At 38.0% G+C, this 11981-nt stretch overlaps 1 protein-coding gene across 1 annotated transcript; it reads right to left on the bottom strand.

The window, feature by feature from the left end:
* Nucleotides 1–426: 426 nt before the first annotated feature.
* On the bottom strand, nucleotides 427–11620 carry tbrg4 (transforming growth factor beta regulator 4). Its single transcript, XM_015402993.1, has 11 exons — nucleotides 11506–11620; nucleotides 8003–8493; nucleotides 7596–7916; nucleotides 7130–7304; nucleotides 5727–5884; nucleotides 5520–5630; nucleotides 5294–5438; nucleotides 2652–2894; nucleotides 2444–2555; nucleotides 2227–2341; nucleotides 427–889 (listed from the first exon to the last, which is right to left on the bottom strand). The coding sequence occupies exons 2-11, from the start codon at nucleotides 8423–8425 to the stop codon at nucleotides 788–790; spliced, it is 1905 nt and encodes a 634-aa protein (XP_015258479.1). The 5' UTR covers nucleotides 8426–8493; nucleotides 11506–11620; the 3' UTR covers nucleotides 427–787.
* Nucleotides 11621–11981: the final 361 nt, after the last annotated feature.

Consider the following 11981-nt stretch of genomic DNA (forward strand, 5'->3'; position numbering starts at 1 on the left):
ATTTTGCAGAAATGTAGCTTCATAGAAGAAAAAAAGAAACATATAGCCTTTGTCCTGATTCAAGGGATGTTCTGTGGGTAATCCGCTTTTTCTCTGCCTCACAGCATCTGAAGTCTGAATGCACTGCTGTCCCTGAGGTTATGCAAGCGGTTTCTGGGCGGCACTCTTCATCTCTGGTTCTCGCCGTCTCTCCATGGCTGTGCTATCCCACAAACATGCATATCAACCAACAACTTTGTAAAAAAAAAAGTATAATCTTTAGGTGTTTTAAATTTCATAAAGCTTCAAATTGAGTTTTTTACTTTGAAGAGATATTTTTCAAATGATGATTTTATAATACTGAAACTGTATACATGAATTAACATGTATACATGTGTAGCTTCCTGTTGGATTCAATCAAAAACACTTAGAACAATTGTAATAAACTATTTATTTTATTATTAGTTGACACATCATCAGATATAATATATTCTGATAGTTACATTCTTCATCCAAATAATTTACTTAACTCCAGAACCTCTGTTGCAGCAAACCACTTATACATTTAAAGACAAAGTCCTTGATCAGATCATATCTCTGTTGTGTTTATTTCAACCTCTCTTCTCATCCTAAACTCTTTACTCGCCATTACCATGGAAACAGGGAAAGCCCCACATGTTGCCAGGGGAACGAGAGAGAAAACATGCGATCTTGCTCCAACCCGAGAGTGAACGTGGGTGGATGTGTGCATTCCCTGTGGGTCCCGCTGGATTGAGAAAGCTCTAAGGCTTTGAAAGTGTTCCTCGGTTCACTTGGCCATGTCCTCCGCCACAGCCTTCCCCATTTTGTCCTTCAGGTATGCTAGTTTCTGCCTCTCCGTCTTCAGCTCCAGCCACTCATAGTATGGCACCTTAAAGAGGATGAAATGGAGGTTTTCAATAGCTTAAGACTTAACATACCCTCACCTTCTCTTTATATTTGATATCTTTTTATTTTAGGTACTTGAAGTAAAAGAATGGGGGGGGTTGTTATTAGACAAGCACCAGTGATTATACACTTATATAAAGTATGCTTCATGGTTCATTAAAACTTAAGTCTTGGGTCTCTCAGTCAGACTTGGAAGTTTTACACAACATCCTGTAAATTAAGTTAAAATTTTAGCTGAAATTTCTGAGTTTCTTTTTAAACCAACCAGACTCAAAATGAATGCTAATTATATTTTTCCTTTGAGGTATTTCAGTTCTCAATACAAAAATACTTTATTGATATAAAACAGAAAATAAACATTGTAGTAACTCCTGTAGGGACTTCTACAACAGGTAGATGTTAATAATTTCTAATAAAGTAGAAAACCAGACTGTAATAATTTCTCACAAAGAATAAATCTAAATAAATCTGTCCCCTATTGACCTAGAGGCTGAGCAAATCAACATCAAGTGTCGGGCTCATGCTGATAATCTAACTTTTCTTGGTTGGCACACTACAGGAAAAGAATTTCCCGCAAGGGATTAATAAAGTAATTCTGATTCTGACGCTTTATAGCTCATCATTCAACTACTAAATCTTTTTTAAAGTTTCATGTGATGTTATAAAAACTGATGAATGTAAGATATTAAAACTGATATATTTTTAACATTTTAACAGAAATTGGAATAATTATACTTTTTTAATACTTTACATAAAATAAACTAGCTCATAGTGTTCATTTCTGAGAAAGATTTCCTTTTGATAAACTACAAATTCTATTCAGGAAGTCAGCTCTTTAAGTGATCATAAAACAGAATATAACCGAGACTTAATACAATTACTCAAGGGTCAAATCACCAAAGTTTTATTTAATTTAGAGGCTTTATGATCAAAAATTTGTAAATAATAATAATGAGGACATTTTCAGACATAGAAGTTTAAATATCTTGCAAAACAGCCAACCTTTGAGGGAATTTAAGCTACTGGGAAGTAACGAGATTGTCCTAGATGTGAAGGAGGGCAGAGCTTGGATTGGCCTAGATGAAAGAGCTGTGGCTGGAGCTCTATTAATACCACAGAATGCAGCAGGATGCACCTTACATGCAGTCCTAGAAAACCATTTGGTCCATTTTATGCACGTTCTCTGTCTGTCAGATGCAGCAGCACAGATCTGCTTGCTCTGCCCTTTTAAAATGAAATACTGCTTCAACTCAGCAAACCTGATTATTGTTGCTAGCAGCTTTAGAGTAGAGACTGGATATACTGTCTTAGCCTCCATACCTCCACTAGGATGAAACCAGCCAACTGAAGATGTCTCTTCATCATGACAAAGCGTCCCAGAAGGTCTCTGCTCTTAGAGCCAAAATTAGGGAATTCCCATCCTAAAAAAGCTAATCTAAAAAATAAAAAAACAGAAACAGAAAAAGCAAAAGCTTTAGAAACAAAAGTAAAAGTGATACCTTTTAATGAATCAGTTATTCTCCCCCCCATGACTCACCGTCTTGCCCCTGCAGGCAAATCCTGGTCACCTCCTCCATGTGGAAGATGAGGGGCTTTTAACATTGATATGTCAACTGGTTTGTTGTCGCAGTCGACAACAATCTCTCCATCTAATGAGAAAAATAATAGGTATCAGTAAAAAAAGATTCAATTTATAAAAAGGTAAAAAAGTCTTCAACTGGACAAATTTATAACCTCCCGCTCACCAATTCTCCACCCAAACACTGTGTCGACACCTGTGCGAAGGGCCCCCTCATTCCCACCCACCAAGCTCTGCAACACTTCTCGCAGGCTGCTCTGCAGCTCCGTTAAAGAGGAGCTGGTGGCTGGGACAGACAGGACGCTGAGAGACGGGACGGTGTCCGAGGAGCCGGGATGCTCCAAGAGGAGAGTGGCAGCAATGTGCAGCAGCTTCAGTTTATAATTCTCCACTCGAACTGGGCTCCCTTCTGCAAACAGAAGAATGAAAATACATTATTAAAAGAAATGGCTTCCAATAATTCTTCAACAATCATAACCTTCAACAGAGATAAGTTATAGCAGGACTGTTACAAGGCAATACTGCCATCTATTGAGGCATTGAAGGAATTAGACAATTTTTTTGAAACTGAAAGAATAACTGTTCCTTAGCTCATGTTCGATAGACACAATCTCTCTTGAGCCAGGAAATCAAGTGCTTGATTAAACAAGCTAATTTATATCAGCTTGCTGGTTCCATTTCATCAGTGGAAAACAATCTTGGAGATGTTCATTTTTACACCAAGACCTGCTTCGATCACCTCAGGAAATCTCTTAACTCCACCCTATCCTTTCCCCATCAGATACCGAAAAGCTGGTCCATAACTGAGCCTCCTCATGACCAGACTACTGTAACACAATTCTCATCAGGATCCCTAAAAAGAGTCTACAGAGGTTTTAATGCATCCCAAACTCTGAAGCTAGAGTCCTGATGAGAGTGTACAAACATGAACACATTACCCACATTCTCTAGTTTGGTGGAGACAACTTTACATCTCCCCCATTAAATATGAGCTTTTCCTCCTCATACACTAATGGATCTATGGATAACCCGTGTGGAAATATCAGCTTTGGGAATGTCTTTTTTTCCAGTATAAGGTGACATTCTGGAGCAGAAATTGAGGTTTAATCAAATGTTTCTCAATAACATAAGCTGGAATACAGAGGTTTTGTGTTTAGCAACTAATGTTATAATATGATTGATTGGTTGATTTTTATTATTATTACAGACTCAAGGTCCTATACACATTAAAAGAAAACAGATACACTAAGAATAAAAAAGAATAAGAGTACAACAGAGAAAGTGCCTAACCCTTCAGGAGGCAATTATACCAATGTCTCCAAAGCACAGATGAGTATTTAACTGCACTATATTTGACATTGGTCATCAGTAAAATAATTCTATTATCAGACTCATTTAGACGACAAATAAATTTATACATAAGCTTTCTCAAAACGGCCATAAAAGTCCTGACACTAACAGATATAAACAATTCACTGGCACTGGTCCATCTGGGCTTATTTAACATAAGTCTTAGTGCATCATTATAAGCCACCTTCAACTTATGAAGACTGGCTTTTTAAAGTTGCACCACAAATGTGCTGTATACAGTGATGTGCAATATGATCTGAACAAGTTCAGTTTCACTTCGTCAGAACAGAATCCAAACATCCGGACAAGGATATTTGCCTGAGCGTATATCATTCGGACCTGACGGTAAATGTCCTCATCATCAGACATACGGTCTGTCAACACGTGACCAAGATATTTGACTTCATTTGAGACGTTCAATAAAATACCAGATAGTTTAAAATTGGGAAATATGTAAGGTAAAGGACAATTTTTTTTCTTTTTAAGCAGTCCGTCTTTTGTTTTGAAAAACACACCTACCGTACTTTACACAAAAGATAAATAACTCATAATTGGGTTTTAAATAATCAAATATTCAACATTAATCTAAATGGATAGTTGGTCACAACATGTTTCATGATGATAAGAATGGGTCATGAATACAACAGCTTCCCTCTGTGACAGGATAAGAATAGGGAGGTTTTTTTCTAATTTGTGCAAAGACAATTTGGTGAGTTTGTTAATATACTTTGACTTGCAGAGAAAAAAATTCCTGCCAATGTTCCCCGAATGCAATTTCCGGTGCACAGAGGATACTGATTTCTACTTCTCTATGTTCAATATTACTTTTATTGGCCTTGCCTCATGTGGGTGTTGGGGGTTGCATATATGGTTTCTAACATAATTCAGAGTGTATTTGAAACTGAATATTGAAAGGCTAAAAAAATAACATTAGTTTCACTTGGAAATCAGAGTTGATACCTGAAGTGATACTCAATTCTTTTTTAATTCACCATCTTTTTGTACTTAAGTCTAGAGTTAAACGTTCCTTTGGGATCAACTATTCGTTTGCTTTTCTTTTTTAGCTACCTGAGCATCTATTTAACATTTATTACAAGAATCATCATTGCATTTAACATAAAAACATAATATAAGAGGGATGAAGGAAACAGGACAATAAATTAAGGTGTTAAAAAAAAAATCGGCTGAACTGCAAAGGAGGGGGGGGGTAAGTGAACTGATACTTATTGCATATTTACAAAGTTGTTTTGTTACTATCATCTCCTGCCTAGATGAAGCACATGAAGATCATTTAATAAAGCTTCGTTTTCTTGATATCTTTCCCAAAATAGTTACAATTTCAGAATTTACCTCCCTTTCAGGAGCTTTTTACGTAAATTTAGTGTAAAAAATCTTCGGAAAATTAAGATCCTGCCGAAGGCTTGTCATTTTCAACAAAGACTCTTAACACCATCTTACCCGATAGCTTTGCAACATGACTTGTTTGAGTCAGAGGGATGAGATAATGAGGCTTGGCCTGCTGTAAAATACACAGAGACCACACCACATCCGTCTGCAAAAAAGGCTCCAGGCTCGCGAGAGACTCTTTCAGCACAACATGAACCTACCGAGAAACACAGAACACAGGTAAGTGGAACCAACAGTGCACAGCTGAGAGAACAGCAGCCACTTAACTCATTAGTACCTTGCTAAAAAACTCCTCTCCTTTGCTCGGCTGGAAGCCAAGTCTGGCAAACGTCATGAGAAGATTGCAGAGCTGGAGGGTGCTATACTTCTCACTGTTTGCTATGTAATGCTGGGGGACACAAAACAAAGGACAGTGAGTAAGAAACAAGAGAGGGGAAAAAATAAACTGAGAAATAGATGAGACACTGGAAAAGAGGCAACTGACCTCAGCAAAGGCTTCAAAGAGAGGAATGTGGAGCCATTTAAGAAAGCCCAATGACTTGGCACAGCGTGTAACATCAGTGGAAATGAGCTCAGGAACTCTGGGGAGCAACTCGCCGGCAATTCGTTGAAAAACCTGGGAATGGTTGAAATTCAGCTTTCCTACAAAGAATTAACAGAAAAATAAGACTTTTAGTTATAAGGATTTGCACAATCTTCTATAAATTACACCCAATATGAATCTTTACAACTTTTTTATGTTTTCAGGGACAATATGAGTTTAAATAGTTGTTGGATGTGATTAAAATATTGACTTAATTACAAGGTTTATATGCGTACAACACAGTTATTATTATTCTCTTTATTATTATTCACTGATTTTAATCCAAATATTTATATTTATTTGAGGGGGATTAGTTCTGCCTGAATTGTGAAATTCTGGTATTTTTCTAACCTTTTGTTATTTTAAGCTTTAAAATTCTAAGATTGCATATGATATTATGTGTCCATTTCATTTTAAGCATGTTTAAACATTTAATTCACATGTAGTAGACAAGAGCAGCCTTTTTAACCAAACCATTTTCTATTCTTAAATATGTTTGTAAACGACAATTCCAACTTTTACTTGAGTAAAACTATGTTTAAGCAGAGCTACTCTGTTAATTTACAGAAATATAATCTATATTATGCCAGTATTCCAATCAATTACCGATGCTGCTGTAATGGTGAAAATATTCCTTGAAGACAAAATTATATTCTTTGTTTTTAAATCCAGTCTGCTCCTTCTAACACCTTCATTTAGTTCTTACCAGTCTGTTAGGATTATTCAGGCATCCTTCTCTTCCTCTGTTGTTTATCACCTGACATCCTGCTCTCACTCCGCTCTGATGCTAGCACTTCTGCTGCACTTGTTGCCCTAAATATATCCTTATTTTTCTGCACATTTTGCTACATCAGTTTAGAGACGCTCAGCCTTTTTGCCCCCACAATATTTTTTATAGCGGACATGTTGTCTCCAACTCAGTGAAGGGGGGGAAAACTGAGGGCTGAACTGAGCAGAGAGAAATTTTAGGTAAAAAAAACCCCCAACAAGCTGCATATAGGGTCTCATTTAGCCTACTATAAAGTTTAATAAAATCTAAAGATACATTATTGTATTTGCACATCGATTTCATGAATTAAAACAGGCTCCCTCTCCCATATTTTAGTATATAAGAAAATGCAATTAATTGCATATATATTTTTTTAAAGCAGTAAAATTTTATAATTTAATAATTGAAATGAATGTGTTAAAGTCCCGGCCCAAATTAAAATGTGAAAGGTCAAACATTTACCTGAATAAGGGGCAGATATTCCTATACAAACATTAAAACACGACAGACATTTTTTCATTTTCAGAGGTCTTACCAAATGCGAAGGCCAGATCCATTATTAATGGAGTGGTGTACTCAGATGAGGGCTTCTGGAGGAGGTGGTAAGACACAGCCCTGAGTAATGGGACACTTCTACGGCTCTGTGCTGCCAAAGCTACACAGACCTTCCTAATATCTTCTGCTGAAAAGCTTTCCGAGAGCTCCAAAGCCTAAAAACAATAGAAATGGGATTCAAATTTGTCACGAGATACATCACTGATATAAGCAGCTCTTAATAAATTAAAATATTATTTAAAAGATGGTACAATTCTCTGCACAAAATACTACAAACAGCCAGCTTGTAAAGCGACAAACATTTGTCATCAGTTTTCCCTATGCAGATGATAAATTCATTCTATATAAATTGTAATAACATTTAAATAAAATTTCATTTTCAATTATATTCTAACTTATTGTCATTAATTTCAGTTTATATTATATGTAAGTAAAATAGATGAAACCTTGTCTTCAAGTTTATCCATCAAGGTAGGTGGCATGTGTTCTCCTTTGGATAACAAAGCAGTGACAGTTTTAGCATCTGCGATTTCAGTCCATCGCAGCTCCATCTGTTTAAGGGCAGCGTTCACAATCGCTACATCTTGTGGAGATTTCCTGGCTACTCCCCAGTCTATCAAGAAGCCCAGTTGCTTGTAGGATAGCCTGCGGACTCTCCAGAGGATTTCCGTCTGGACTGAAGCCAGTAACGGATGGGTAGGGGGAATCCTCATGATCCAGAGGGTCCTTAAAACGGTCACCAGATTGCCATTCCACACCAGCGACACCTGGAGTAAAAGAATGTACAGATATCAGATATAAACTGACACAAATACTATATAAGAGGAGGAGTGATAAACAGAGGAATCCTTACCTGTTTTGACAGAGTGTCCATTATATCCATGAGCCTTGAATCTGTCAGGATTTCCGTTTGGTCTCCCTTAAACTTTCCCTTTGTCTTAAGCATTAGCTGAGTCCACTTCATCAGGGCCACAGCCGCCTGATTACCATTACCTCCATATGCTTCCCAAGTGGACAGGATGTCCTCTGGAGCTGTCGCCTTCTCCATCGTCTCATCCAGCTGGGTGCGAGGAGGAGCACTGGGATAAGGTTCATCTTTGGTTACAGGGCTTTCACAGAGCAGCCTCTCAGTGACCCATAGCCAGCTTCTAATCCTTGGTACCTCTACTGATCCGCCCAACGGCGGATGGAAGCGAACAGTGCTGACAGCCGACACAGCCTGAGAGGAGGACTTGCAGATCAGGCGGGCACATCTGCCTAGCAGGCGGTTGGCCATTGGGTCAGAGAGGTGGGACTGGAGAGTAGAAGTCCTCACAATCTAAAAACCAACATCCCACCGTAGAGCTGTAAAAATCAGAGTTAGCAAAATTAAATCTGGCTTGTTTTGTTGAAGTTAGTTGACTTGTCGAGATGCAGGAATCCACCAACTTCTTTCTGTTGTGTTTAATTAATCAGTTAAATAAAATGAAAACAGGGCATATCTTGACCCTTCATTAATACCATCCTTGAACATATTCCCGTCATTTTTCAGCTGTATATTAATTTTATTAAATGGTTCAAAATATCATCCAAACTCCAGTTTGTTGTAGCCATTTTCAAGCATTCTAGTACATTAAACTCATAAGAACAGATATTTTCAAACTGGTTTTGATTAAAGGACAAACTAACCCATATCCCTATAATAGGTACATTATCTGATCGTGTAAAAATACATAAATCATTCAGCTATTCACTTGGTAACAACTCAAATGTATTTTGTCAGGGAGAATACGAACTGATTTGGTTCAGATAAACCAAATGAATGAGATGAAAGGGGATTTGGGTGACCAAATATGATGGAGGGTATAAGAAACTGACACAGAACTGATCTATAGGGATTTTAACGTATAACCACCTATTGGATTTAAAGATAATGGACTGGAAAAAGGCATTAAATTGGGCCTGGTGTATGTTGGACTCCCGACAGAGCTGCTCTCTGTCACTGGTGCTGTTTATAACCTTTATGGCCGGGATTTCTAGGCACAGCAAAGGGGCAGAGGGGTCTGGTTTGGGGACTGGCAGATCTTATCCCTGCTTTATGCAGATGACATGGCTCTGCAGGCTGGCTCCCTCCTTCCAAGACCGACAATTAAATTTAATTCAGTTTATTTATGTAGCGCCAATTCACAAAAAATGCCATCTCAAGGCCCTTTACAGAGACGATTCAACCAGATCATACAGTCAAATTGATTGACAGGATGCACAGCGGCGGTTAGCAGCTGGGTGTGAAGCAGCTAGGATGAGAATCGGCTCTTAAAAGTCCGAGGCCTTTATTCTGGACTGGAAAAAGGTGGCTTGGTCTATTCAGGTTGGAGGAGATTCCCTGCCTAAAGTGGAGGATTTTAAGCATCTTGGGGTCCTGTTCAGGAGTTAGTGGAGAATAGATAAGGAGATTGATAGATCAGAGCAGCAGCAGCAGCTATAATGCATACATGCATTGAGGGAATGAGGGCCTAGTGGTTAGGGCAGTGCGCTTATGGTCTGGGATGGGTTAAATGCAGAGATACATTTCTCCAATGTGTCGTGGAGAGCTGAGTGAAAAGGCAAAGCTCTCAATTTATCTGTCTGTCTACATTCTTACCCTCACCTATGGTCATGAAATCTGGATTGTGACCCAAAGAACCTAGATCCCGGATACAAGCAGCTGAAATGAGCTTCCTCCCAATGTGGCTGGGCTCTTTCTCAGAGACAGGATGAGGACCTTGGAGTACAGCCGATTCTCCTCCACATCAGGAGGAGTCTGCTGAGATGGCTCAGACGTCTGTTCTGGACGCCGCCCTCAGGAGGCATTTCAGGAAAGTGCAACCGGGGTCCCAAGACAAACCATAGGGACTATGTCTCCTAGCTGGCCTGGGAGCATCTTAGGCTTCTCCTGGCAGAGCTGGAAGTGTCTGTGAAGAGGAAGGTCTGGGATTCTCTGCTGAGACTGCTGTCCCTGCTTACCGGTCCCAGGTGAAGAGGAGGACAACGGAAACTGGCCCTGCAAAAGTGAACTAAAATGTCCAATTTATGTTTGGGGAAAGAGGAAGGGGTGGGCAGGCTGATTTTTAATTACAGAAATAGAATAGACTCAACTATCATCATTGCAACTATGTCAAGTAGAATTCCATTTCCTAATGCAGCAAAAAAAAAAAAAAAAAAACTCTTCCAAAGAGTAATTGGGTGGATGAAGCAAATGCAATGTTTTTAACACCACTAACTGCTTTGACTGTACAAAGATTAATCTTACATTTTGATTTGCTTCCGCTGAGGTAAAGATTAAGCCTGGTAACAATTATCCATATCTTTGTCATATTAAACGATAATTAGCTGTTAAAGAAGTGAGTTAAGATTCGGACAGATTTTTAGAAATGTTTCTAACTTTACATGTGACAAGTATATATAACAGACACAAAAAACAACAGAATAATAAAAAAAATAAAAAAAAAAGCCAACTGCTCTGCCACAGAATGAAATTAAGAGTGATAATAAAAGTCTACAAAACATTTATTTCAAGCCAGGGTTGCAGTTTTTCTTCCAGGTAAAACTGAGGATCATTTGATCATTATACTGCAGAATGACTTTGATTAAAAAGGCTAAATGAGGTAGAGAAACACTTCCACTCATTTATTTTCAATTAGATAAACATACTACTTCAACAAATAATTAGCAATTTTCTTTGATTATTTTTTAGTGAAATTTAATAGCTTTCTAAACAGGGTAAATAAACCTCAATTGTCTGAAAAAGCATCAGAGCAGGTTTGAACAGAACACAGTGAACAAAGTGTAGATTAATAGTTAAATCAGAGGAATGAGCCACTGAGTGGAAATCATCTACAGTATCCGAAATGAGCAGCTGCTCAAATCGTTTATACAACTAGAAGCATGATAATCGAATAATAATAATAATGCCCGTCATAACATGGTAAAGTTTTGTAGTGAGGAATCAGACATGTGAGTTTGCATGAATCTGTCAGAATTCAGTAAATGCCAACTTTTATGTCCTGGATGATAAAGAGCCAGATCTCCACATTAGCATCACAGAGGTATTGGAAGCATGAAGTTCTTGTAAGATTGGAGACATGCACGGTATACAAACTGAATCAGTTTTAGTGCGGATTTCCAAGTGTATGCATCGAAAAGTTCTTCATTTAGTTTTCCAAAAGGAAAAACTGAGACTGAACATGTTCCTGTCATGTAACACCGGATCCTGACCTTGTGTGGGAAAGAAGGGACGCACAAACCGACGCTATCCTCCTCGTTTTCTATTCTAGCACTAAAATCATGAAGTCTGAATAAACACAAAATCAAAATCAATGAAGGCGAATAGTTACTTACCTAAAACTGTGGATATATATTAGAGATAAGCGACCGTGTGAAGAAATGTCTGGCGGAAACACTCGTCGCAGGAAATTGACGTCATAATCCATTGTCATGTGACCCACGGATGAGCCAGCGATTGGTCCTTTTTCTAAACGGATCAGATAGTAGGATGGACATTCTATTAGAAATATATTATTCAGAATAAAAATATCGGTTAGATAGTTGTATTGTGTAGATTCCAGTACATATTGGAGTAGAAGGAAACGAGCAAGGCAAGGCAAATGTATGTATTTGTATAGCACAATTCAGTACAAAGACAATGCAAAGTGCTTTACATGATTCAAATACAGAAAGATAATACAGAATCAAAGCAAGTAGGAAAACATAAAAAAAATTAAGTAAAAAAACGCAAAAACAAAAAAGAATATTAAAAACAGTTGGACTACAAAAAATATGTTTTAGTTGAACTGTTTAACTAGAACAGTTGAAGG

This window comes from Cyprinodon variegatus, unplaced genomic scaffold, assembly GCF_000732505.1.
Source record: "Cyprinodon variegatus isolate N-32 unplaced genomic scaffold, C_variegatus-1.0 Scaffold2, whole genome shotgun sequence".
Lineage (NCBI taxonomy): Eukaryota > Metazoa > Chordata > Actinopteri > Cyprinodontiformes > Cyprinodontidae > Cyprinodon > Cyprinodon variegatus.